The sequence below is a fragment of the Crocodylus porosus genome, unplaced genomic scaffold (assembly GCF_001723895.1).
Source record: "Crocodylus porosus isolate Cpor-Errol unplaced genomic scaffold, CroPor_comp1, whole genome shotgun sequence".
NCBI lineage: Eukaryota > Metazoa > Chordata > Crocodylia > Crocodylidae > Crocodylus > Crocodylus porosus.
In genome coordinates, this window is record NW_017728894.1 from 118152 (window position 1) to 144561 (window position 26410).

At 62.5% G+C, this 26410-nt stretch overlaps 1 protein-coding gene across 1 annotated transcript in view; it reads left to right on the forward strand.

The window, feature by feature from the left end:
• The window catches only part of LRP1 (LDL receptor related protein 1), a gene marked incomplete at its 3' end in the record, with an annotated part of 64345 nt that overhangs the window by 29708 nt on the left and 8227 nt on the right, over window positions 1–26410 (forward strand). Inside the window, exons 20-67 of the mRNA XM_019556302.1 lie at window positions 109–276; window positions 908–1090; window positions 1219–1419; window positions 1794–2039; window positions 2969–3166; window positions 3522–3726; window positions 4024–4188; window positions 4614–4858; window positions 5231–5362; window positions 5773–6000; window positions 6588–6762; window positions 8111–8205; window positions 8397–8546; window positions 8637–8777; window positions 9041–9169; window positions 9672–9803; window positions 10083–10217; window positions 10299–10428; window positions 10601–10727; window positions 10836–10987; window positions 11123–11247; window positions 12161–12532; window positions 13141–13330; window positions 13498–13702; window positions 13792–13984; window positions 14304–14429; window positions 14517–14645; window positions 14888–15007; window positions 15439–15552; window positions 16574–16723; window positions 16855–16977; window positions 17206–17322; window positions 17500–17628; window positions 17853–17975; window positions 18146–18286; window positions 18812–18999; window positions 19842–20025; window positions 20962–21047; window positions 21291–21410; window positions 21559–21746; window positions 22549–22754; window positions 23079–23267; window positions 23442–23590; window positions 24512–24605; window positions 24781–24897; window positions 25545–25664; window positions 25978–26100; window positions 26225–26350. Coding sequence (XP_019411847.1) covers window positions 109–276; window positions 908–1090; window positions 1219–1419; window positions 1794–2039; window positions 2969–3166; window positions 3522–3726; window positions 4024–4188; window positions 4614–4858; window positions 5231–5362; window positions 5773–6000; window positions 6588–6762; window positions 8111–8205; window positions 8397–8546; window positions 8637–8777; window positions 9041–9169; window positions 9672–9803; window positions 10083–10217; window positions 10299–10428; window positions 10601–10727; window positions 10836–10987; window positions 11123–11247; window positions 12161–12532; window positions 13141–13330; window positions 13498–13702; window positions 13792–13984; window positions 14304–14429; window positions 14517–14645; window positions 14888–15007; window positions 15439–15552; window positions 16574–16723; window positions 16855–16977; window positions 17206–17322; window positions 17500–17628; window positions 17853–17975; window positions 18146–18286; window positions 18812–18999; window positions 19842–20025; window positions 20962–21047; window positions 21291–21410; window positions 21559–21746; window positions 22549–22754; window positions 23079–23267; window positions 23442–23590; window positions 24512–24605; window positions 24781–24897; window positions 25545–25664; window positions 25978–26100; window positions 26225–26350 — 7584 coding nt within the window. The remainder of the gene's footprint in view (window positions 1–108; window positions 277–907; window positions 1091–1218; window positions 1420–1793; window positions 2040–2968; window positions 3167–3521; window positions 3727–4023; window positions 4189–4613; window positions 4859–5230; window positions 5363–5772; window positions 6001–6587; window positions 6763–8110; window positions 8206–8396; window positions 8547–8636; window positions 8778–9040; window positions 9170–9671; window positions 9804–10082; window positions 10218–10298; window positions 10429–10600; window positions 10728–10835; window positions 10988–11122; window positions 11248–12160; window positions 12533–13140; window positions 13331–13497; window positions 13703–13791; window positions 13985–14303; window positions 14430–14516; window positions 14646–14887; window positions 15008–15438; window positions 15553–16573; window positions 16724–16854; window positions 16978–17205; window positions 17323–17499; window positions 17629–17852; window positions 17976–18145; window positions 18287–18811; window positions 19000–19841; window positions 20026–20961; window positions 21048–21290; window positions 21411–21558; window positions 21747–22548; window positions 22755–23078; window positions 23268–23441; window positions 23591–24511; window positions 24606–24780; window positions 24898–25544; window positions 25665–25977; window positions 26101–26224; window positions 26351–26410) is intronic.

Here is a 26410-nt window from a genome sequence, read left to right on the forward strand (position 1 = left end):
CTCGGAGGCCCCCTGCTCAGGCTGTGGGGCACATGCAGCCTGGCTTGGCCTGACCCTGCCCAGTCCTGGGAGCCCCACTGTGCCCACTGACCCTCCTCGCGCCCACAGACAACGACTGTGGGGACAACAGCGACGAGGCCGGCTGCAGCCACTCCTGCTCCAGCAACCAGTTCAAGTGCAACAGCGGGCGCTGCATCCCTGTGCATTGGACCTGCGACGGGGACAATGACTGCGGCGACTACAGTGATGAGACCCATGCCAACTGCACCAACCAGGGTGTGCCTCCCCCCCACGCCCCCTGGCCCCCAAAAATGGGGGGAGAAGGGGCCGGGTCTGGACCTGGCCTGGTTCAGGGGGTGCAATGAGTTGCCTGGGGCTCAGCACAGCTTTGGGGGGGAGTTGGAGAGGCGCTTGGCTGGGGGTTGTAGGGCAGGCCAGGGCTTTGGGGTCCTCACCCCCCCCGCAAAGCTCCTGGATATTGAGGGAAGAGGGCTGTGGGGCTGAGCCCAGCCTGGCTCTGGGGGTGCAGTGAGTTAGCTGGGACTCAGCTCAGCTTTTGGTGGGGCAGGGAGGGACTGGCTAGGGGTTGTGGGGCAGGCCAGGGCTTGGGGACTGTCCCCAGGGTGAAGCCCCCTCCTCAACCTTTCTGCAAAGCTCCTGGGCATTGAGGGAGGGGGTTCCGGGGCTGAGCCCGGCCCGTCTGAGCTGGGGCAGTGTTGGGGTGCAATGAGTTATCCAGGGCTCAGCACAGGGTGGGGGTGAGGGCCCTGGCCATGTGGGACTCACATCACATGGATGGAGCAGGGCAGCGGCAGCAAGGACCCCCCCCTCCGGTGCTGCAGAGATCTGGGGGGTCCTGGGATGCCCCTTGCCTGGGGTGTCCCGATAACATCCCTGCCCCCTCCAGCCACACGCCCGCCCGGAGGCTGCCACACGGACGAGTTCCAGTGCCGCCTGGATGGGCTGTGCATCCCCATGCGCTGGCGCTGTGATGGCGACACCGACTGCATGGACTCGTCGGATGAGAAGAACTGTGAGGGTGTCACCCACGTCTGCGACCCCAATGTGAAGTTCGGCTGCAAGGACTCAGGTATTGCAAGGACTCAGGTATAGCAATACCTGAGGTGGGGGTGGGTGGTCTGGCACCAGGGCTGGGGGCTCTCCTGGGAGGGGCAGGAGGGGTGTCCATGTTCCCCTGTGACCTGCCACCCCCCACAGCCCGCTGCATCAGCAAGGCATGGGTGTGCGACGGGGACAGCGACTGCGAGGACAACTCGGATGAGGAGAGCTGTGAGGCGCTGGCGTGCAAGCCGCCCGCACACGCTTGTGCCAATGCCAGTACTGTCTGCCTGCCCCCCGAGAAGCTGTGCGATGGCACTGACGACTGCGCCGACGGCTCTGACGAGGGCGAGCTCTGCGGTGAGCCGCACCGGATGCCTGGTTTCCTCTTTGAGGGGACTGGACACCTGGGTTCTCTTCTGAGGGCGACTGGGCTGGAGCGGTGGGAAGGGGCTGGGGAACGGGGCAGGGAAGCAGGGGAGGGTCTGGACGCAGGACTCCTGGGTTCTTTTCCCAGCTCTGGCAGGGGACCGGGGTCTCATCCCAGGACTCCCGGGGTCTCTCCCGGGTGCGGGGGGAGCTGTGATTAGAGCAGGTGGGTCTCAGCGCCCAGAAGCTTGGGTACTGTGCCCAGACCAGGAAGGAAGAGGCATTTCATGGCAGAGGCTGGGGGGCACCTGGGTCCTTCCCCACTGTCCCAGGGATGTGAACAGGTGCTCTGCCCCCCCCTGCAGACCAGTGCTCCCTGAACAACGGCAGCTGCAGCCACAACTGCACAGTAGCGCCAGGCGAGGGCATTGTGTGCTCCTGCCCACTGGGCATGGAGCTGGGCACCGACAACCGCACCTGCCAGATCCAGAGCTACTGTGCCAAGCACCTCAAGTGCAGCCAGAAGTGCGAGCAGGACAAGTTCAACGTCAAGTGCTCCTGCTACGAGGGCTGGATGCTGGAGCCTGACGGCGAAAGCTGCCGCAGCCTGGGTATGTGCAGCGCCGGGCACCCAGCACTGGGCCAGGCCATACCCAGCTGGTGCCCAGAGTCGCACAGGCCTGGGAGCTGCGTGTGTGCAAAGGACAGGGTGCATGTGCACAGTGCGTATGCAGAGCACTGGATGTGCTTACGCCAGGCAGCAAGGCCACGTGTGCTTTAGCGGGGGCACCTGGGACTGTCCCACCCCCCATTGCAGGGTTACTCAGGGTTGCACTGCCCTGCGCGGGGCCTTCTCCAGCTCCAGGACGGCTCCTTTGTCCTTCCCCTGTCCTGTTCCCTCCCCCGCAACCCGGGGTGATGGGGGGGTGGGGGGGGCTCTTTCCTGGCACCTGCCTGCCCTGGCAGTGGCTTCGTTCCAAGCGAATGCTAAGCAGGGTATTCGCATCGGCCTTGCGCCCTGCTTCTTGCCTCCAGGGGGTGGGGGCTGTGCCCCTCTGGGGGCAGCTGGGGCCAGTCCTGCAGTGGGTCTTGGCCGGCCTAGGGCGGGGGGACCAAGCCTGTCCCCTGCCAAGGGCACAGCCCCCCCGCCTGTGCGGGAGCTGCTCCCGGCTGCTGTTGGCAGGCGCGGGTGGCACAAGAAAGGTCTCTCTGTTCCCAGCGCCCGGGAAGGACTGGCAAGGGGTGGTGGGTGGCCCGGGCTGGGGAGGTTCTTCCTACCGAGAGCAGCTGGGGGTGCAGGGGGAGGTCAGGGCCCGTGGCCTTGCTGTAGAGACAAGGGGGGTTGAATGGGAGTCATGTGAGGAGGGGGCTGCAGGCTGGAAGTGAGGGGCACCGGCGGGGGAGGGGGCCCAAAGCAAGGCTGACTGTAACCTCCCTGCTCTGCCCCCACGGGTTGGGCCCAAAGTCCCCATTGTGCCGCTGGCCCATCCCTCCAGCCCCTTCGGACCACCTCCCCATGACCTCCCGTCTCCCCCAACAGACCCCTTCAAGCCCTTCATCATCTTCTCCAACCGCCACGAGATCCGCCGCATCGACCTGCACAAGGGCGACTACAGCGTGCTGGTGCCCGGCCTGCGCAATACCATCGCCCTCGACTTCCACCTCAACCAGAGTTCACTGTACTGGACCGACGTGGTGGAGGACAAGATCTACCGGGGCAAACTGCTGGAGAATGGGGGTGCGTCGCCCCAGGGCCCCCCATTGCTGGGACGTCCTGGGCACGGGGCAGGCTGGGGGGGCTGGATGCATATAATGAGCCCCCCGGCTGCACCGCCGGCTCATTCAGCCCCATATAATGATACCTTTCTGCTCCCGGCGGCCGCTCATTATGTAGGCGTTAATTAGCATTCCCCGGCGCGCCCCTAATGGTAATTACAGCCCAGCAGCTGCGAGCGCACAAAGCCCAGCCTAACACGATTACTGCTGCCGGCACCTCCGCGGTTCGGGGGTCCCATACTGCAGTGCAGGGAGACGGGGTGGGCCGGGGTGGAGTGGAGCCCCTTGGGGTGCTGACAGCCCGGTCCCCCCCACAGCACTGACCAGTTTTGAGGTGGTGATCCAGTATGGGCTGGCAACGCCCGAGGGGCTGGCGGTGGACTGGATCGCCGGCAACATCTACTGGGTGGAGAGCAACCTGGACCAGATCGAGGTGGCCAAGCTGGACGGCACCATGCGCACCACGCTGCTGGCTGGCGACATCGAGCACCCCCGCGCCATCGCCCTTGACCCCCGCTATGGGTGGGCCAAGCCCCTGACACCCCCCACCCCAACCCCCAGCCTGCCCCAGCAGTGATGCTGGGCCTGGGACCTGGGACCATGGCAACAGGGAGGGAGGGATACGGTCTGCACAGCTACCACTGCTGTACCACTGTCTTCCTGGGCGCCCCCTGGCCCCCTCCCCATGGGAGAGATGGTGTGACCTCTGCTCTTTCATCTCCAATCTCTGTGCCTACGCCCCCGCCTGCCAGGATCCAGTTGTGGGGAGAGGTAGAGGGTGGTATGTGACCTCTGACCTCGGTGTCCCCTGATCCCCAGGATCCTGTTCTGGACGGACTGGGATGCCAGCCTGCCGCGCATTGAGGCAGCTTCCATGAGCGGCGCAGGCCGGCGCACCATCCATAAGGAGACGGGCTCGGGGGGGTGGCCTAACGGCCTCACCGTTGACTACCTGGAGAAGCGCATCCTCTGGATCGATGCCAGGTACCAGCCCTGACCCCTGGCGCTGCCCCCAACCCTTGCCTCGCCGCCCCCACACTCCACCTGGGATCCTCCATGGCTGCTCACCCACCCCGAGGCCCTGGAGCAGGCTCAGCTGGGACCTCCCAGCCCCTGCCTAACCTCTGCCCTGAGCCCTTGTTTGGTCTCGATCCCATTTCCCAGTTCCTGACACCCCCCTGCAGCTCTCGCTGGGTCGCAGGCCCTCCTGGTCCCTCCTCGGCCCCTTGCAGCCATTGCTAGGTCTCAGACCCCCACACCCAGTCCCTGCCGGCCCCCCTCCAAGCCTGGAGAGGTCTCAGACCCCCCAGTCCCTGCCCAGCCCCACACAGCCATTGCCAGGTCTCAGACCTCCCCCGGTCCCTAACAACCCTTCTCCATCCCTGCTGGGTCTCTCGCCCACTCCCCAGGTCTGATGCCATCTACTCAGCGCTGTATGATGGGACGGGGCACATGGAGGTGCTGCGGGGCCACGAGTACCTGTCACACCCATTTGCGGTGACCCTGTACGGCGGTGAGGTCTACTGGACCGACTGGCGCACCAACACCCTGGCCAAGGCCAACAAGTGGACAGGCCACAACGTGACGGTGGTTCAACGCACCAACACGCAACCCTTCGACCTGCAGGTCTACCACCCCTCCCGGCAGCCGCTGGGTGAGCATGCACCGCCCGCACTGGGGGGAGGGAGGGCATGGCAGGTGGAGCAGTGCATGCTGGGAGCACCCCTGTTGTGCTTGGAGACCCCTGATACCCCCGAGGGCTCAGACCTGATCCCCCTGCTCAGGCTCCAGTTATGGGCCCTGGTGGGAGTAGGTTGTGGGCCTGGGAATGGGGCCTCAGATGGGAATAGAGGGTGCTGGGCAGGCTGGGGGGTCTCAGATGGGAATGGGGGAGTTAGGAGGTCTATGGGGGGCTCAGATGGGAATAGGGGGTGCTGGGTGGGCTGGGGGATGTCTCAGATGGAAATGAAGGGACAGGAGGGGCCTGGGGCTGGGCTGAGGTCTCACCACTGTGCCCCCGTGGCAGCCCCCAACCCATGCGAGGCCAATGGGGGCCGTGGGCCCTGCTCCCACCTCTGCCTCATCAACTACAACCGGACGCTGTCATGTGCCTGCCCCCATCTCATGAAGCTGGACAAGGACACCACCACATGCTACGGTAGCGGGGGGGGTCTGGAGGGCACTGGGGGTGGGGGGTAGCTTCAGCCCCAGGAGCCTGCCAGGACCCTGTGGGACAGAGATGGGGAGGAGGAAGGGGGCTTCGCTAGAGCTGGCTCGACTGGGGAAAGGACCTGGGCATCCAGGTCCCAGCCCCATTGTTCTCGCCCCCTAACTCGCACTGCCTTCCCAGAGAGCCCAGGCATCCGGGCCCCGGCCCCACACCCGATTCCCCTCCTGGAATGGGAGGGAGCCCAGGCGTCCAGGCTCAGCCCACTGGTCTCACCCTCAGCCCCCGCTGCCTGCCCAGTGTCCCTGGACATGGGGGAGCTGAGAATGGAGGTCGGGGCAGGGACACCCCCGGGCCACGGGCCGGGAGTCCCCCTCGCTGACCCCGTGCCGCCCGCACAGAGTTCCGGCAGTTCCTGCTGTACGCGCGGCAGATGGAGATCCGTGGTGTGGACGTGGACAGCCCCTACTACAACTACATCATCTCCTTCACGGTGCCTGACATCGACAACGTCACCGTGGTCGACTACGACGCCCGCGAGCAGCGCATCTACTGGTCTGACGTGCGCACCCAGGCTATCAAGCGTGCCTTCATCAATGGCACTGGTGTCGAGACTGTGGTCTCTGCAGGTGAGTCCCACTGGCCCCTGGGGCCAGCGTGGCCTCTCCTGGCCACAGGGCCTGGTACCACGGCATGGCCTGCCCCACCCTAGGGCCACCGGGTCTGCCACCACTGTGCAGCCTGCCTCCTCCACCATGGTGCCACGGGGCCTGATACCATAGCAGAGTCTGCTCCACCCTGGGGACTGCCGCCATGGTGTGGCCTGTCCTGTCCGCCCTGGGCCACGGGGCCTGATACCATGGCACAGCCAGCCCATGGCTTCCCTCACCCTGGGGACTGCCGCCATGGTGCAACCTGCCCCCTCCACCGTGGGTCACGGGGCCTAATACCATGGCGCAGGCTATCCCTGGTTCCCTCCGCCCCAGGAGGCCACAGTGCAGCCTGCCCTATCCACCCTGGGCCACAGGGTCTGATACCATGGCCTGGTTTGCACCCAGTTCCTCCCACACCAGGGCCACGGGCCAGTGGCCATGGTGCAGCCTGCCCCCTCCACCATGCGCTGTGATGTCACTGCCCAGGGTTTCCCAGCATGCTCTGCTCCTGGCTGGCAGCTGGGGGGCCCCGCTAATGCATCCCTGCACCCGCTGCCTTGCAGACCTGCCCAACGCCCACGGGCTGTCCGTGGACTGGGTCTCCAGGAACCTCTTCTGGACCAGCTATGACACCAACAAGAAGCAGATCAACGTGGCGCGGCTGGACGGCTCCTTCAAGAATGCTGTCATCCAGGGGTTGGACAAGCCCCACGGCCTAGTGGTCCATCCGCTGCGTGGGTGAGTCCTTGCCAGCCTGGACCTTTGGGCCACAGGGGCAGTGGCTTTGGGCTGCGGGGCTGAGGATGTGCCCAGGGGGAGGGGCTGGGCCAGAGGACACCAGCCTGGGTCCATCTGTGCATGTGATTGTGTGTGCAGGAGCATGTGCAAGAGCATGTGCGCAACTCTGGGATTCTGTGTATGCACATGCATACAGCTGTGTGTGATTGTGCGTGCATGAACATGCATACTGCTGATTGCAAGTGCAGGCATACGTGCAAGAATGATTGTGTGTATATGCACACAACTTTGCATGTGCATGCACATGTGCATGGCTGATGGTGTATGTGCACACATGCCAGATTGTGCACACAAGTGTGCACAACTGATTGCATGTGCACATGCATGACTACATATGTGTGCATGTGTGTATAAGTGCACATGTGTGACCAGCTGTGTGTGTATGTGCTCAATCGTGTGGCCTGCACCTGTATATGACAGGGTGTGGGTGGGTGTGATCATATGTGCATGCCACTGTGTGATTGCGTGGGGGTGCACCCATGCCTGGCTACACAACCACTTGCACGCGAAAGAGCAAAGTGGGCTGCAGCAGCTCAGGTAGTGCTAGTGTGGGTGTGTGTATACGTGAGAGATGGTGGCAGGGCAGTGTGTGTGGGAGGGGGTGTGCGAATGTGTGCGTGTGCCAGAAACAGGCTGCAGCTCAGTACAGGTGTGTCAGCGCGGGTATGTGCAAGAGACAGGGCTTGCGCTGCTGTATGTGAATGTGTGTCAGTGGGAATGTGAATGTGCACGTGTGCACATGTGAGAGAAACGAGTGCATGCATGTGTGCCTCTGTGGGCACGCATGTGTGAGAGGGAAATGGGTGGTCCTGTGTGTACATGTGTATATCTGCATGTGTGCAAGAAATGGGTGCAGTCCCATGTGCTCATGTGTGTGTGACAGAAATGAGTACAGTCCTATGTGTGCACACGTACGTGTGCAGGTGTGCCTCTGTGCACGTGTGAATAAAATGTGGTCCCGTGTGTGTGCACACATGTATGAGAGAAATGACTGTAGTCCTGTTGTGCACATGTGTGTGTGCATATGTGCCTCTGTGTGTGTGTGTGTGTGTGTGCACATGCATGCAAGAACTGGGTGGAGCCCCCTGCACATGTGCAGCATGAGGAGGTCAGCAGGCCGTCGCTCCCATGTCACCACACATGTCCAGGCAAGAGGGGGACATGTTGCTGTCCAGCACGCATGCACACACACCCACACGTGTGCCCAGGCTTCCACGCTACCCCCAGTTCAGTGCTCACCGCGAGGGCGCAGCTCAGCCCCCGTTAACCCGGTCCCCACCGCATGCAGGAAGCTGTACTGGACTGATGGTGACAACATCAGCGTGGCCAACATGGATGGCAGCAACCGCAGCCTCCTCTTTACCAACCAGAAGGCGCCTGTCGGTACGGACCCCACCCCGCCAGCCCCTGCCCCCCTCCCGTGGGTGCCCCAGGTCCTGCCTGTCTCCCCGGGGCTGAGTGGGGAGCAGCCGCTATCTCGCACCAGGCCCTGCGCAGCCCGTTGGGAGAGTGGCACGCACTGTATTTGCCCCCTGCTCTGTATTTGCTCCCCATAACCACCCCCTGCCTCGCAGGCCTGGCCATCGACTACCCCGAGAGCAAACTGTACTGGATCAGCTCTGGCAATGGCACCATCAACCGCTGCAACCTGGATGGCACCAGCTTGGAGGTCCTGGATGCCATGAAGGGGCAGCTGAGCAAGGCCACGGCCTTGGCCATCATGGGTGAGCACCAGACACGGGTCGGGGGGTGAAGGGGGGTGCTGAGGCTGTGCCCACTCGTGACACATCCCCTGTTTTCCCCTCCCTGGGTAGGCGACAAGCTGTGGTGGGCGGACCAGGCATCGGAGCGCGTGGGCATCTGCAACAAGAAGGACGGGACAGGTGCCGTGGTGCTGAGGAACAGTACCACGCTGGTCATGCATATGAAGGTGTACGATGAGAGTGTGCAGCAGGGTGAGTGGGGGACACGGGGGGAGTACTGGGGGAGGGAGATGGGCCGGTGGGGGGCAGGGGCCCTACTGGCATCCAGAGAGCCTGGAGCTGGGGCATCCGGAGATGATACCCGTGGCTTGGGCATCTGGAGAGCCCGGAGCCTGGTGCTGCTGGAGTCCTGGGGCCGGTGCAAGGGTGCAGGGGCTCCAGCAGTGGGGAGGGGGCTTGTGGGGGTGCAGACCCCCTCCCGGCCCCCCTCAGCCTCCTACTGCCCCCGTCTGCAGCCAGCACCAACCCCTGCAGCGTGAACAACGGGGACTGCTCGCAGCTCTGCCTGCCCACGTCGGAGACCACGCGCGCCTGCATGTGCACGGCCGGCTACAGCCTCAAGAGTGGGCAGCAGTCGTGCGAGGGTGAGAGCCCCCCCTGCACCCACTGGGACCCCCCTTCCTTCCCCTCCCCTCCCCTCCCAGCTGGGCTCTTGTGTGAGCACGACCTTGCTGGTGCAGCACTGCTGCCCTCTGCTGGTGCCTGGTGCGACTGCTCACAGTTGCACAGTTGCCGCGTGGCGGGGGTGTGGGGGGGCACCAGTGGGTGCCCTTGGACCTTTGCAAAGTGCTTCCCAGGCCCCTCTGTGATTGGAGTCCAGTGGGGGGGGGTCTGTCCCATGGCAGCATCCATCTGTCTTGCTGCTGCCCACCTGTGATGGAGACATGGCAGGAGCAGCAAGGGGCTGGGGTGTATCATGGAGCAGGGTGTCCCCTTATCACAGGCACCACATGGCTGCCCCTCCTGTGGCCTCGGGGGACGCATGCCCACTCCTTGGAGTGCTAGCCATGTACGGCCCAGGCATGTGGGGGCCAGAGCCCTGGGCCATGACCCTGGCCCCTGACAGCATCCACACACGTGTTGCAGGTGTGGGCTCCTTCCTGCTCTACTCAGTGCACGAGGGCATCCGCGGCATCCCCCTGGACCCCAACGACAAGTCGGACGCGCTGGTGCCTGTGTCCGGGACCTCGCTGGCCGTGGGCATTGACTTCCACGCAGGTGAGAGCACCCCCTTTCGCCAGCTCCCCGTCCAGTGGGGTTCAGCCCAGACACCTGGGCTCTGGTCCTTGCTCCGCCCCGACCCCTGGTGCCATGCCTCAGTTTCCCCCACTCTAGTGGCATGGACCGGGCTGGGGGCAGGTGTCAGCCACACCAAGGCGGATTGCTGCTCCCCCCGCCAGCCCCCTTCTCTGCCCCCAGCGCCCTTTTAGCAGCATGTGGGCCTCCCCCAGAGCCCCCATTGGGCCTGGCCTGGCCCCTTACACCATCCCTCCCCAGAGAATGACACCATCTACTGGGTGGACATGGGGCTCAGCACCATCAGCCGGGCCAAGCGGGACCAGACATGGCGCGAGGACGTGGTGACCAATGGCATTGGGCGCGTGGAAGGCATTGCCGTGGACTGGATCGCAGGTGAGGGCCGGGGGTTGGGGTGGGGTGGGGGTGAGATGTGGCCTGGGAGGGGTTGTCATGGTACCCACCGGTGTCTCGCAGGCAACATCTACTGGACGGACCAGGGCTTTGATGTCATCGAGGTGGCGCGACTCAACGGCTCCTTCCGCTATGTGGTCATCTCCCAAGGGCTGGACAAGCCACGGGCCATCACTGTGCACCCAGAGAAGGGGTAAGGCAGCGGTGGGGGGGGACGGGACCCCTGGGTTCTCTTCTGGGCATCAGGGGAGGGAGAGCTAAAGCAGGGGCAGGCCGGGGGCTGGGACGACTCCTGGGTTCTCTTCCCAGAGCTGGGGGCTTGGGGCTCGGCGGGGCAGCGGGTGACTCGCGTCCCCTGCCCACAGGTACCTGTTCTGGACGGAGTGGGGGCAGTACCCCCGCATCGAGCGATCGCGCCTGGATGGCTCCGAGCGTGTTGTGCTGGTCAACGTCAGCATCAGCTGGCCCAACGGCATCTCCGTGGACTACGAGGTGGGCCAGGGTGCCTGTGGCGCGTGCATGATGTGGCTGAGGCTGGGGCTGCGCAGCTCGGGGCGAAGGGCATCGGGGTCTCTAACCCCTGCCCCGTGCCCCTGCCAGGATGGGAAACTGTACTGGTGCGATGCCCGGACAGACAAGATCGAGCGGATCGACCTGGAGACGGGCGAGGCCCGGGAGGTTGTGCTGGCCAGCAACAACATGGACATGTTCTCTGTCTCTGTCTTCGAGGATTACATCTACTGGAGTGACCGGTAAGCTTCCCGAGTCCTCCACCCCCAGGGGCTGATGTCCGGGAGGTTCGCAGGACGTGGGGCATGCAGGGGGTGGTCCCAGGGGCACATGGTACACCATACTCAGTGCCCACCTGTGTTCCCTCTCCCCGGCAGGACCCATGCGAATGGCTCCATCAAGAGGGGCAGCAAAGACAATGCCACCGAGTCGGTGTCCCTGCGCACAGGCATCGGTGTCCAGCTCAAGGACATCAAAGTCTTCAACCGGGCCCGGCAGAAGGGTGCGCAGGAGGCCGGCGAGGGGGGGTCCTGGGGCTGGTGCAGGGGGTCCTGGGGCTGGGGCAGGCATGGCAGCCCCCTGAGTAGGGGTCCTCTCCTGTGCCTTGGCACTGGCTGGACGGCAGAGCTCGAGGAGGCATTTGGAACTGCAGATGAGGCAAGCAGTGTCCCTCACACGTGCCCTTGTGGGTGCATATGTCACCTGTCACATGTGCATATGTGCACAGCCTGGTTCTTGTGCACATGGAGTTCCCTCACTTCCAGGCAGGGTCTCTCACATGCACACACTCGCTCCCCACGTCCCACGAGTTTCTCACACACGCGTGTGCATGTACTTATGCACCATGTTTCCTACTCACGTGTACAACCCCTGGAGTTTCATGTACAGAAACACACACTCACTCTGTGTTTCGCAGTTACACTGTAGAGCCCTGGAGTTATATGTGCACCGTCTCACAGTCAACCCACTCCCCTCCCCTGCCCCGGCTTCTCTCTCTCTCTCTCTCTCTCACTCACACACACACACACACACACACACGCGCCCCATGTCTCACAGTCACACACTCCCTTCCCTGGAGCTTCACCCACCCTCTCACACGTGCCCTGTGCCACACACGCACTACAGATCTTGCATGTAGCATTAGACATGGACTCTCACGTGTCTCCCCCGTATCTCCCATGCTCTCTTATGGTCCTGCACACATGGAATCACACACACATGCTCTCACCCCCAGTATCACACTCACCCTCAGTATCACATGCACACTCTCACCCCCAGCATCCCATGCACCGCCCCTTGCTCACAGCCCAAAGGCCCTGGCCGCTCCCCGGGACCGCTGACACCGCCCGCGCTCTCAGCCTATGCCCGAGCCCGGCTCCCTCTCCTGCTCTGATGCCATGCTGCACTCCCCACAGGCACCAACATCTGTGCCCAGAGCAACGGGGGCTGTGAGCAGCTGTGCCTGTTCCGGGGCGGGGGCCGGCGAACATGCGCGTGCGCCCACGGCATGCTGGCCGAGGACGGTGTGAGCTGCCGCGACTATGACGGCTACCTGCTCTACTCGGAGCGCACCATCCTCAAGAGCATACACCTGTCGGACGAGACCAACCTCAACGCGCCCATCAAGCCCTTCGAAGACGCCGAGCACATGAAGAACGTTATCGCATTGGCCTTTGACTACCAGGGTGGGGTGCAGGGTGCCAGCCGCATCTTCTACAGCGACATCCACTTTGGCAACATCCAGCAGATCAACGACGATGGCACCGGGCGCAAGACCATCGTGGAGAGTGAGGGCGCCCATCCCCTCTGCTCCCTGACCTCCGGGGCCTGGGGAGGCCAGGTTTCAGAGAAGTGGGAGTGTTCCTAGTGCTTGCCAGCTCCCTGAATGGCACCTTCCTTGTGCCCAAGGCTCATGCCCATCGTGCAATAGTGTGAGGGAACTTGTGTGGGTTGGGCAGTAGGGAGTGGGGCCCTTGGTCCCTGGGGCTTTGAGACAAGCACGTACTTCCAGCTCCCTGCACAGCACCTTCCTCGTGTCCATGTCTGTCACCAGTTGTGTGACAGTGCAAGGCAGCTCATGAGGAAGGTGCCCAGGACACAGAGACTGGTGCTTGCTCCCTGCTTCCTGCCTGGTGTCTTTCCCAGTTACCTGCACATGTGCATCATGCTCATTGTGCAAGGTAGTTCACAAGGGTCAGACAGGCTATAGCACTTATACCTTCTGAGGCCAAAGGTCACGGCTGCAAGAGCACGTGGGGGCCCAATTCTGATCTCCGGCTTCCACCAGTGCAGCCGGGAGCAGAATTTGGCTTCTGGGGCATCAGTCTCAGTATGGAGGGGAGGCGCTAGCGGGGTGGCAGGTAGCATCGTCTCACCCCTCCCCTCTGCCCCCCAGACGTGGGCTCAGTGGAGGGGCTGGCTTACCACCGGGGCTGGGACACGCTCTACTGGACCAGCTACACCACGTCCACCATCACGCGGCACACAGTGGACCAGAGCCGCGTGGGCGCCTTCGAGCGCGAGACTGTCATCACCATGTCGAGTGACGACCACCCCCGTGCCTTCGTGCTGGATGAATGCCAGAAGTAAGTGGGGCGGCGGGGGGTGCCACAGCCAGGCCCCAGCTCCTGGCCACACAGCTGGTGGGACAAACCCTTCCCGGGTGCTGGAGATGCCTTTGGGGAGAAGAAGGGCCCCCGCTGTCCTGGCAGAGGTTGGCTCAGCCCCGTGTTCCCCCCCCACACACATCCAGCCTGATGTTTTGGACCAACTGGAATGAGCAGCACCCTAGCATCATGCGGGCCACACTGGGAGGCGCCAACGTCCTCATCATCATCGACCAGGACATCCGCACACCCAATGGGCTGGCCATCGACCACCAGGCTGAGAAGCTCTACTTCTCTGATGCCACGCTGGACAAGATTGAGCGCTGCGAGTACGATGGCTCCCACCGCTATGTGAGTCATGGGGTGCGGGGAGCTGGGACTCAGGGGTTGCCCCCTCCTCCAGCCCTTGGTGCTGATGGTGCTGTGGGGCACTGGGGCAGGTGATCCTGAAGTCAGAGCCGGTGCACCCGTTTGGCCTGGCCGTGTACAGCGACTACATCTTCTGGACGGACTGGGTGCGCCGTGCCGTGCAGCGCGCCAACAAGCACATGGGCTCCGACATGCGGCTGCTGCGTGTCGACATCCCCCAGCAGCCCATGGGCATCATTGCCGTGGCCAACGACACCAACAGCTGTGAGTCTGGGCATGCGGGGGCACCCTCACCCCTGACCCCTCTCCTGTCTCCCTGCATGGTAGGGATATACCCCTGCCCATCTGCCCTCAGTGCTGCCCCTTGTAGGTGCAGGGGGTCTTGCCCCACCAACCCCCTCCTGGCCCTGGTGGCTCTGCCACCTGCCCCCCCAGCCTGTGTCACTTCTCTCCCCGACTGTCTCCAAGGGTGGGGGGCTCAGGGGTGAGTATGGGGGTGTGGGGGCCTCGATGGGAGTGTGTCCCAGGCCTGGAGGGATGCTGGACATCCCCTGGCCACATACATACCCTGCACCCCCTCCAGGTGAGCTGTCCCCATGCCGTGTGAACAACGGGGGCTGCCAGGACCTGTGCCTCCTCACACCCCGGGGGCAAGTGAACTGCTCATGCCGTGGCGATCGGGTGCTACAGGACGACCTCACGTGCAAAGGTGGAGTGCAGGGGAGGGAGCGCATGGGAGCTTGGGGCTGGGCTGGGGCTGGTGGCTGACACCTGGTGCTTGGTGCCTCCGTTGCAGCTCCCAACTCCACTTGCAACGCGCACGAGGAGTTCGAGTGTGGCAATGGCGACTGCATTGACTTTGCGCTCACCTGCGACAGCGTTGCCCACTGCAAGGACAAGTCGGATGAGAAGCAGTCCTACTGCAGTAAGGCCCTGCCTGGACTCTGGGGTCCCATCCTGCTCTGGGGGTGCAGCCGGGAGGGATCTGCAAGTCCAGATTCCCGGGTTCCAACTTAGCTCGGGGGGAGGGGTGGGGGCAATGCAGCAGGAGGGGCTGCTTAACCTGAGCTATTCTCCCCCACCCTCACAGACACTCATAGGGGGGTTGGGAGGCCCGTGGACCCTGAAACCCTCCCCACACCTCGTGCCCCTCCTCCACCCCTGCAGGCAGCCGCAAGTGCAGGAAGGGCTACCTGCACTGCATGAACGGGCGCTGTGTGGCCTCGCGTGACTGGTGCAATGGAGTCGACAACTGTGGTGACAACTCTGATGAAGTCCCGTGCAACAGTGAGTGCCTCCTGCTCCCCGCCAGGCAGGCCGTGGTGGCCCCGCACCATGGGCATGGAGCCTCCATGGTGCCTGGGCAGGCCTCCAGCTCAGCCACATGACAGGAGCAAAGCATCCTGCTTCCTGCTGCTAATGCCATAGATCCCACATGCAAATATATCCCCTGGGGTGGGGTGTCCACATATGTGCACACCCGGGCTTGCATGAGGATGTCTTGTGTGCAGATGTGTACATACATGTGCCCTGAAGCAGGCGAAGGGCATGGCCCTGGGTTAGTGTGTGTGCATCTGCGCATGAGTGTGCAGGGGGGCATGGCACGTGTGTGCCTGGCTGTGGTGCATTGTCCCCAGGGCAGCATGCATGCACATGTGAGCACGTGTGTGTGAGTGAAGAGCTCACAGCACTGGTCTCTGCTACCCCCCGTCCTCCAGAGACCAGTTGCGCTGCCACGGAGTTCCGGTGCCGTGACGGGAGATGCATCGGGAACTCGAGCCGCTGCAACCAGATCATCGACTGTGAGGATGCATCCGACGAGATGAACTGCAGTGAGTGCGCACCCGAACTCCTGTGACCCCCCAGCCCATGCCTTGCGCCTCCATGTGGGCCTGATGTGGCTGCTGCTGTGTGGTGGGGACGTGGACACTTGAGAGGGGGCTGCAGGGCACCCCTGGCCGGCAGGAGGTGCAGGGCAGGCAGAGCCAGGGGCTGGATGTGACCCCAGGAGGGTACAGGAACGGGTCCTGGAGTGGTGGGAGTGGGAAAGGAGTGGGGGGCCTGTGCATTGTAGGGGGTGGGAGTTTTGGAGGTGCTGTTAGTTCGTGTGTAATGCATGTGGGGCACACTTGCACTCCGTGCATGATGTGTGTGCGCTGTCTGTCATGTCTGAGTTGTGTGTGTTTTGTGTACATGCATGTGAATTCCACAAGTGTGCATATGCGTTCTGTGTGCACCTGCGTATGCACTCCATGTGGACATGCTCCATGCACATGCACTGTGCAGGCGATGCATGAGCTCTGTTATGCATGTGCACTCCATATAGGCATGCTCTGTCTGAGGTGTGCATGCACTGTGTGGGCGATGCGTGGGCTCTGTATGTGATGTGTCTATTCTGTGTGTGTGTGTGCACAGTCCATGTGGGCGTGCGCCACCTGTGGTACACATGTGCTGTGCAGGTGATGCATGGGCTCTGCGTGATGCGCACCACTCTGCGACGTGCGTGTGCTCCATGCACAACATGTGTGCTCTCCATCTGCAGTGCCTGTGAGCTGTGTGTGCACTCTATGTGCATATGTATAAATTCCATGTGTGTGTATTTGCTTTTTGTGTATGTGCGCTCCCCATGCATGTGTGGATGGTGCTTTTGTGCATGTGCCCCATGTGCAAGCGTGCGTGCTCCCTGCACAATACATGGGTGGTCCGTGCCTGATCTGCACTGCTCTGGGAGGCTTGTGTGCTCTGTGCATGGTGTGCGGGGGTTGTGTACAATGTGCGTGTGACGTGTGCATGTGCCCAGGGCCCCAGCAGGCCCCACCCTTCACACTGGGCCCCGGGGCTGGTTCCATGCAGCCGCCACCGACTGCAGCAGCTACTTTAAGCTGGGGGTGAAGGGCATGACGTTCCAGCAGTGTGAGCACACGTCACTGTGCTACGCCCCAACCTGGGTCTGTGACGGCGCCAATGACTGCGGTGACTACTCCGATGAGCGCAATTGCCCTGGTACGAGGGGGGTATTGCCAGCCTGGGGGGCTCAGGCTGCCGGGGGGGCGGGGCAAGCAAAGCTGTGCATGCAAGGGACCATGGGGGAGGGGTGCTCCTTCCTATGACATCACGTGCCCCCCTCCCCCCAGGCATGCGGAAGCCCAAATGCCCGGCCAACTACTTTGCTTGCCCCAGCGGGCGCTGCATCCCCATGTCCTGGACCTGCGACAAGGAGGACGACTGCGAGAACGGCGAGGACGAGACCCACTGCAGTGAGCTGCGCTGGGCATTGTGGGAAGGGCATGGAGGACGGCGGGGTGGGGGGAGATGAAGCAGGGCATTGTGGAAAGGGCTTGGAGGACCCTTGCAGTGCCTGGAGTTGGGGCAGCAAGGGGCATCATGAGAAGTTGGGGGTAGGGGGTCTTTGATCTCTGGAAGGTGGGAGCCTGGGGGACCCTGGCCCAACCTGGCACGGCCCTAATGCCTTCTCCCCCCCGCAGACAAGTTCTGCTACCCCGTGCAGTTTGAGTGCAAGAACCACCGCTGCATCTCTAAGCTGTGGGTGTGCGACGGCGCCGACGACTGCGGGGATGGCTCCGACGAGGGCACCCACTGCCGTGAGCACTGCCGGAGCGGGTGGAGGGGCCTGATGCCTGGGTTCTCCTCCTAGGCCCAGGAGGGGAGCAGGGCGCAGCGGTTAGAGCCGCACGGGGGAGCGGCGAGGACACCTAGCCTGGGAGGAGGCGTGGGCCTAGTAGTGGGAGCAGGCGCTGACCTCTGCCCCCTGACCCCAGGCCTGACGACCTGCAGTGCTGGGTCCTTCCAGTGCCCGGGCACCTACGTGTGCGTGCCTGAGCGCTGGCTCTGTGACGGCGACAAGGACTGCGCTGATGGTGCCGACGAGACCCTTGCTGCCGGCTGCCGTGAGTGCAAGGGCGGCAGGAGTGGGGGGGCTCTACCCACCAGTCATGGGACCCCTGGGTTCTGCTGCAGGAGGTGGGGGCTGGGCTCTCAGGGGACTGCCAGGACACCTGGGTCCTTTTCTGCGTGGCCTCAGACGAGCCCTGCCATACCTGTTTCCCTCAGCAAGTCAAGGGGGGCAAGGGGGGCTGTGTGGTGCTGATGACCCACGGTGTCCCCCCCACAGTGTACAACAACACGTGCGACGAGCGGGAGTTCATGTGTGCCAACCGGCAGTGCATCCCCAAGCACTTTGTGTGCGACCACGACCACGACTGCAGTGACGGCTCTGACGAGTCCCTGGAGTGCGGTAGGTCCCGTGGCACCCAAAGCAGCACCCGTGGGACCATGAGACCCTCAAGCAAGGGGGGGCTCCAGGCGGGTGCTGTGGGAAGGGGGGCACTGGGGAGCCATGCCTGCTGCCCCAGAGGTTCTGCAGGTGTGAGGGGAGCTCCGGGCCTGACTGTTCCCCACCCCCAGAGTACCCGACGTGCGGCCCCCACGAGTTCCGCTGCGCCAACGGGCGCTGCCTGAGCAACGCACAGTGGGAGTGCGACGGCGAGTTCGACTGCCACGACCACTCAGACGAGGCACCCAAGAACCTGCGCTGCACCAGCTCCGGTGCGTGCCAGCCTGGGGGCTGTGGGGGAGGCACTGGTGCCCATGCTGGCTGCCGGGGGGCAGCAGTCACTGTACACGTGTGTGCACATGCACACAGCCTCTCAGTCTCCTGGCTCCGCATGCTCGCTCCAACCACCAGGCAGCGACACACATGGCCTCTTCTCTCACACACACGCGTGCATGCGCACGGCTTTGCATGTTGCAGCCACCAGAGGGCAGCAAATGTGCGTGCACACAAACACATACCTACACACATATGGCCTCACGCGCACTTATCTGCACATGCAGAGCCTGACACGCATGTGCCTGTGCATACGCACACATACACTCATGTGCATACAGCCTCACATACAGATGCATGCACACACAACTTCACATGCACACACACATGCATGCGTGCACACACATGGCCTCACATGCTCCAGGCCCCGCCTGCCTGGGGCACAGGCCAGCTGCCACAGGGGGGCTGTGAGGGCTGACATCAGGGCGCCTCCAGTGATGCCCCCCACCATGGCCTCATTGCAGAGAGCAAGTGCAACGACTCGTTCTTCCTGTGCAAGATGGGGACCTGCGTGCCCGAGGCGCTGCTGTGCGATGGCCGTGCTGATTGTGCTGACGGCTCCGACGAGCTCAATTGCTTCATCAATGAGTGCCTCAATCGTAAGCTCAGCGGCTGCTCCCAGGACTGTGAGGACCTGCGCATCGGCTACAAGGTTGGCCCGGCTGAGAGCATGGGGGATATGCACATGCGTGTACACATACACATGGCCTGGCATGCTCCCAGCCTGCCCATGCCAGTTATATGTGCATGCACATACACAGCCTTGCATGCTCCTGGCTCTGCCTGTACCAGCTATATGCACACATGTGTGCGTGCACACACACACACAACCTCACATGCTCCGCTTTACCCATGCCAGCCACCAGGGGCAGCACATACGTGTGTGCACATGCGCACACACAGTCATGCACAAGCTTCCAGCCCTGCCTACACCAGCCACCAGGGGGCAGCATGTGTGGTGGGGTTTACATACTTCTGGCCCTGCCCACACCAGCCACCAGGGGGCAGCAGATGCACACATATTTGCATGGGGGTACACTCACACACATACGGCCTTGCACTCTCCACTCCTGCCCACATTAGCCACCAGGCGCCAGCATACACATGCACACACACACAAACACAGCTTCACACTCCTGGCCCTGCTCATGCCAGTCCCCAGGGGGCAGCACATCCTGGAGCAGCTGGGCGGGGAGCGGGTGCAGAGCTGCGCCGTGCAGCCCCCCAGCAGAGTCACGCAGCCCATGGCACACTGCACGCACGTGTGCTCACACTACCCAGGCCTCCTCCCACCAGTGTTGCGTGCACCCATGCCCAGTCTGTGCCAGGCGGCATAGACTGGTGCACGCAGTCCCATGCAATGTGTCCAGGGCACTGCTCATGCATGCTTGCTGCTGGGCACCGTGCATGCGCTCATGGGCGCACAGTGGGGTGGTGTGGGGGGGCTTTGCATGAGGGCTGGCATGGCACGCCCTGACCCCGCAACCCCCACAGTGCCGGTGCCGCCCCGGGTTCCGGCTGAAGGACGACGGGAAGACGTGTGTGGATGTGGACGAGTGCTCCACCACCTATCCCTGCAGCCAGATCTGCATCAACACGCTGGGCAGCTACAAGTGCCTGTGCCGCCAGGGCTACCGCCTGCGGCCCGACAACCCCACCAGCTGCAAAGCCGTGTCCGGTGAGCCTGTGTGTGGGCGCCTGGAGGCCTGTGTGCACATGCATCTGTGGGCATGCATGCCTCTGTGTGCACAGGAAGGCAGTGCGTGTGCTTCTGAGTGTGTGTATGCCTATACATAAATGTATGTGCACATGTGTGTGCATGCCTGTTTGCCTGTGTCTGCATAGGTAGGCATGTGTGTGTGTATACCTGTGTGGGCATGTTTAGGCATGAATGTAAATGTGTGTGCGTGTGCGTACAGGTGTGTGTGTGCATGTGTGTGTATGCTTGTGCAGGCACATGTTGGCTTGCGTGTGCAAGTGTGTAGGCATGCATGTACATGGTAGGCATTGTGTTTGTGTGTGTGCGTGCCTGTGCGGGCACATGTAGGCATGTATGTGCACATAAGTTTGCATGCATGTTTGCCTGTGTGTGCATAGGTAGGCAGGCGTGTTCACATGTGTGTATGCCCATGTGGGAGGGGTGCACCTGTGCAGGCATATGCAGGCATATATGCATGCCTGTGTCCACAGGTAGGCATGCATGTGCACAAGGGTGTATGTATGCGTGGGTGCACCCAGGTAGGTATGTGCAGGCATGTATGTAAATATGTGTATGTATGAATGCATGCACATATGTGCCTGCTTGTGTGTGCATGCACAAGTGTGTGTTCACATGCACATGTATGTCCACATGTACACCTGTATGTGCCCAGGTGAATATGCACAGTTGTGGTGGGATGCCCAGAGTGGATGCTGTGTTTGGGCCCGATGCCCTTGGGCTCCATAGGCCCCATTCAGAGGGTACTGAGCTCCTTGCCCTGCTCGTGTTTGGGTTGGGGGGGAGGAATCCTGCTGCCCCTGCGCTCCGCAGAGGCCACAAACAGTCACGCGTGCATACGTGCATGTCCTGGTGGGGGTGTGATTTGACCCAGCTGACCCAGGCATCCCCTCGCAGGTGATGAGCCCTTCCTCATCTTTGCCAACCGCTACTACCTGCGCAAGCTCAACCTGGATGGCTCCAACTACACGCTGCTCAAGCAGGTGGGCCTGGATTCTTGGGTTCCCTTCACCACTGCAGATGGGGGTGGGGAGGGGGGCGGTCTTGCACATAGCAGCTGAGGCCTGGACTCCTGGGTTCTCACCCCAGCACCGCAGCTGGCCTCAGCATGCCCCTGGGGGGTGCCTTGCTCCCCAGCCAGGCCCCCGATTTCCCCCTGCACCCCCAGCAGCCCTGGGAGTCAGGGAGGTGCTGGGCCATAATGCATCCACCCTGGGGGGCTGCAGGGCCTGAACAACGCGGTGGCCTTGGACTTTGACTACCGGGAGCAGATGATCTACTGGACCGACGTGACCACACAGGGCAGCATGATCCGGCGCATGCACATCAACGGTAGCAATGTGCAGGTGGGTCCTGGCCCCCCCGGGCATGATCCCTGCCCCACGACCCCTGCCACGGGCAGCTCCTGGCCTGAGACCTGCTGTGCTCACAGCATGGCAGGGGTGGCTGGGCCCTGATCCTGGCTCTGACCCGGCGTTGTTGCCGCTCCCACAGGTGCTGCACCGCACAGGCCTCAGCAACCCAGATGGGCTGGCTGTGGACTGGGTGGGGGGCAACCTGTACTGGTGCGACAAGGGCCGAGACACCATTGAGGTGTCTAAGCTCAACGGGGCCTATCGCACAGTGCTGGTCAACTCGGGTCTGCGCGAGCCCCGCGCCCTCGTGGTCGACGTGCAGAATGGGTGAGAGCTGGGGGGGCATTCGCTTTGGGGGGGTGCCCCCAAAATCCCTGCCAGCCAACCCTGGTGCCCTCACTGAGCCTGGAGGCACCTTCCCTCCTCGCACCGCAGCTTGGGACCCATCCGGCTAATGCCAAGAGCTTGGTATCCTGTCAGGATGCTTGCTACACGTTACATGTATTACGCAACAGACTGGGGAATCGCGCGATAAATTTAGCCTGGCCATACATGCAATGTAATTAGCATGTGATGAGTGGAAGAATTGTGCAATAAATTTACGTTGGCCATTCATGTAAAGTAATTAGCATGCGATGAACAGGGGGCTCGTGCAATAAATGTACGCTGGCCACACGTGAAGTAATCAGCATGTGATGAACAGGGGAATCGTGTAATAAATTTACACCGGGCACATATGTAAAATAATTAACGTGATGAGCAGGGGAGTCACGCAATAAATTTATGTTGGCTGCACATGTGAAGTAAGTAGCATGTGAGGAACAGGGGAAGGAATCACGCAATAAATGTAAGCCAGCCACGTGCAAAGTAATTCGCACGCAATGAACTGGTGAATTGCGCAGTAAATGTACACTAACCACATGTGCAAGGTAGTTAGCACATAGCATCTCTCTAGCTGGTTTCTCTCCAGCTTTAATTGAACGCGTAGCAGTGCCCTGGGTTCCTCTCCCCAGCCTTGTAATGTCCCAGCCTCCCCCTGCCCCCTCCATGCCTCAGTTTTCCTGCCCATGCAGCGGGTAGTGCCAGGCCAGTGCTGCAGGCTCTGATGGGCCCCTGTCACCTGCCCCAGTTACCTGTACTGGACAGACTGGGGTGACCACTCCCTGATCGGGAAGATTGGGATGGACGGCACCAAGCGCAGCGTGGTCGTGGACACCAGGATCACGTGGCCCAACGGCCTCACGCTCGACTACATCAATGGGCGTATCTACTGGGCCGATGCCCGTGAGGACTACATCGAGTTTGCCAGCCTGGATGGCTCCAACCGGCACACAGGTGCAGGGCTCGAGCATGGCACCCCCAGGACCAGGACTTCTGGGTTCAATCGTGTGTGTGTGTGTGTGTGTGTGTGTGTGTGTGTGTGTGTGTGTGTGTGTGTGTGTCTAGCATGTAGGGGCTGGAGGGCACCCCCAGCCCTGTGCCTGACCCTAGCACATCCCTGTTTACCTCCTTTCCCTTCCCTGGGCCCCTGGCAGCCCCGTGAGGTCTGGGGACCAGCCCCAGGGCTCCCTGTCCCATGGTACCCACTTGGCGCTGGGTGGTGGGAGAGGCTGAGTGGGGACCCCCCCAGCCCTGAGCACCCCCCCACCCACCCTGCAGTGCTGAGCCAGGACATCCCGCACATCTTCGCCCTGACGCTCTTTGAGGACTTCATCTACTGGACGGACTGGGAGACCAAGTCCATCAACCGGGCTCACAAGACCACGGGCGCCAACAAGACCATGTTGATCAGCACCCTGCACCGGCCCATGGACATCCACATCTATCACCCCTACCGCCAGCCCGATGGTGAGTGTCCCTGGTCTCTGTGTCCATCCCCCCCCACCCCCCAGCCTGGGATCAGGGCACCTGGGCTGGGGTCTGGGTGGCACCTAGACCTGCCTGTCAGGGAGGCAGAGAGGATCTGTCCCTAGGAGTGCGGGGCATCCATGGTGCTGACACTCTGCCCCCTTTCCCCCCCAGTGCCCGACCATCCCTGCAAGGTGAGCAATGGGGGCTGCAGCAACCTCTGCTTGCTGTCCCCGGGCGGGGGGCACAAGTGCGCCTGCCCCACCAACTTCTACCTGGGCGGCGATGGCAAGACCTGTGTCTCCAACTGCACTGCCAGCCAGGTACCCTTGGAGGGGGGGCACGCATGTGTTTACACGTGAGTGTGTCCAGGCTGCTCTGTGGGTGGGTGCATGGAGCTCTTTGCCAAGGTTGCCTGATGTGTCCTCCCGACCCACACACACATGAACACACATGCACACACATATGCACACCTGGTGGGATGGGACAAGGTGCGTGTTTTCATATGCGTGTGAACATGTGTGCCTGGATTCGCACTTATCCATGTGCATGGAGGCACTGGCATTTATGTACTTACGCCAAGGCAGTGGTGCCACCTTGTGGCAGGCCTTGGCCACTGCAGCCTCACCCAATATGCCCCCACAACACACTCACTCACACACACACACATGCACACACACCCATTGGGCAGGGACAGGGCACATGCATGTTTTCATATGCATGTGCCTGGATTCACACTTACATATGCCGCACAGGGGTACAGATATGTGTGTACTTCTGCCAAAGCAGCACCACCTTGTGGCAGGCCTTGGCCACTGCAGCCTCTCCTGATAGCCCCCCCCAACCACCCCCCAACACACACTCACACCTGCTGGGGTGAGACAGGCTGTGTGTGTTTTCATATACATGTGAACCTGTGTGTACCTCTTTGCCAAAGCAATGCCAGGCCCCCTGCCTCCTCGTACCTGGGGGGCACATACAGGTGCGTGCACACGTGTACGCATGGACACATGTTGGGTATCATGCATGGGTGCATCTGGGGAGATGGGGGGGGGTCCCCTTGACTCGCTCTGCTTTGTGGGAGGAGTCTGTCTTGGCTGGGAGCTGCCAGACCCCTCTCCTGGGGTCTCCCTACCCCCCACCCCCAACTCCCCTAGGGTTTAGGGCAAAGGGAGGGACATAGGGTCTGGACATGGAGGGAGCCTGCCCGGGACCCCCCCTCACGGCCGCATCTCCCTGTGCAGTTTGTGTGCAAGAACGACAAGTGCATCCCTTTTTGGTGGAAATGTGACACGGAGGACGACTGCGGGGACCGCTCCGACGAGCCCGAGGACTGCCGTGAGTCTCGGGGGACTGCCACACTCCTTCCCCGCAATGAGTTCCCTGCTGCGGCCAGGCCGGCGCTGTCCTGCCCACGCGGGTGCCACGCAGGGGGGCATCAGTCCTAGAGAAAGGCAAAGGGGGTTTGTGGGGTTGGAGACATCACCTCTGCCGCCCCTCCTTCCCCCTGCAGCTGAGTTCAAGTGCCGCCCGGGCCAGTTCCAGTGCTCGACGGGGATCTGCACCAACCCGGCCTTCATCTGCGACGGCGACAACGACTGCCAGGACAACTCCGATGAGGCCAACTGCGGTACGTGGCCCCAGATGCCTGGGTCCCACACTCTGGCTGGGGGACAGTGGGGGGGCACTCTGGAAGAGCTGGGCACCCTCAGCTTGCTTAAGAGGCACTTGAGGAGACACAAGAGCAGCCTCTGGTCCTCGGAGAGGGGGACACCTTGGCCATTTTGGGCAGGGAGTAAGACACAGAGCCAGGGCTGAAAGTTGCAGCAAAGTGGGTTAGGGAATCCCCCTGGCTTCTGCTCCTTGTCTCAGGGGGCTTCGAAGCCCCCCCAGAGGTGCTGGGGATGGCAGCTGGGCTGTACCAATGCTCCGGTTGGCACCAGCCCTGCAAGGCCCTGGCTGGAGGTTCTTGCCCCTGCACTCAGGGTTAGATCAATGCCAGATTGGGAGTCAAGAAGGAATTTTACCCCAGGGGCAGGGCTGGGTGTGGTGCCTGGTGCTGCATTGCGGGTCTGGACTAAAAGGTTGGACCCCGGCTTTGTCGGCGGTGGTTTGGACAGGCCTGATCCTGCCTCCGGCCTGGACCAGCCATGACCCCCAAAGCTCCCTGCTGGCCCCGCAGATCGCAGGATTTCCATGTTCAGGACATGGGGGGCTGCTGGCTGGAGCAGGGGAGGCCGTGGCAGGCATCTCACCCTACCCCCTACCTCCCCCCAGAGATCCACGTGTGCCTGCCCAGCCAGTTTAAGTGCACCAACACCAACCGCTGCATCCCTGGCATCTTCCGTTGCAACGGGCAGGACAACTGTGGGGACGGCGAGGACGAGAAGGACTGTCGTGAGTGCCCCCCACCCCTGTGCTGCAGGAGGATCCCCAGGGGGGATAATCCAGGAGCAAGGAGAGCCATGGGTTAACGGGACCCGTCCTCCAGGCCCATCCGGGACTTGGCTGCAATGGGAGGGGGGTTATTACCCCCATGTTACCCTCCCCACCCCACAACTGGACCCTAGAGCTGCTGGGGGAGGGTGTGATGAGGTCACTGCTGTCACTCCAGGGTTGCCATGGTTTTCAGGCACTTCCCACCCTCTCCTGCCCCCCTACCCCACCCCACCCTGGCTGCAGCCCCCTCCTGACCCCCCTGTGCCCGCAGCCGAGGTGACCTGCGCCCCCAACCAGTTCCAGTGTGCCATCACCAAGCGCTGCATCCCGCGTGTGTGGGTGTGCGACCGTGACAACGACTGTGCCGACGGCTCTGATGAGCCCGCCAACTGCAGTAAGGGGCCGGGGACGAGCCTGGGACCCTCCCCAAGAACGGGCTGAGAACCCCGCAGCTTGTCGCGGGGCAGCTGCCGAGGGGGGGGCACACAGGGAGGTGACCCCTGTGCCCACTCCCCCAGCCCAGATGACATGCGGCCTGGACGAGTTCCGCTGCAAGGACTCGGGGCGCTGCATCCCAGCGCGCTGGAAGTGCGACGGCGAGGACGACTGTGGCGACGGCTCCGATGAGCCCAAGGAGGAGTGTGGTGAGCCGAGGGCCGGGGGGATCCCTTTCCCTGGGCATTAAGGGGTCATAAGAGCCCTCC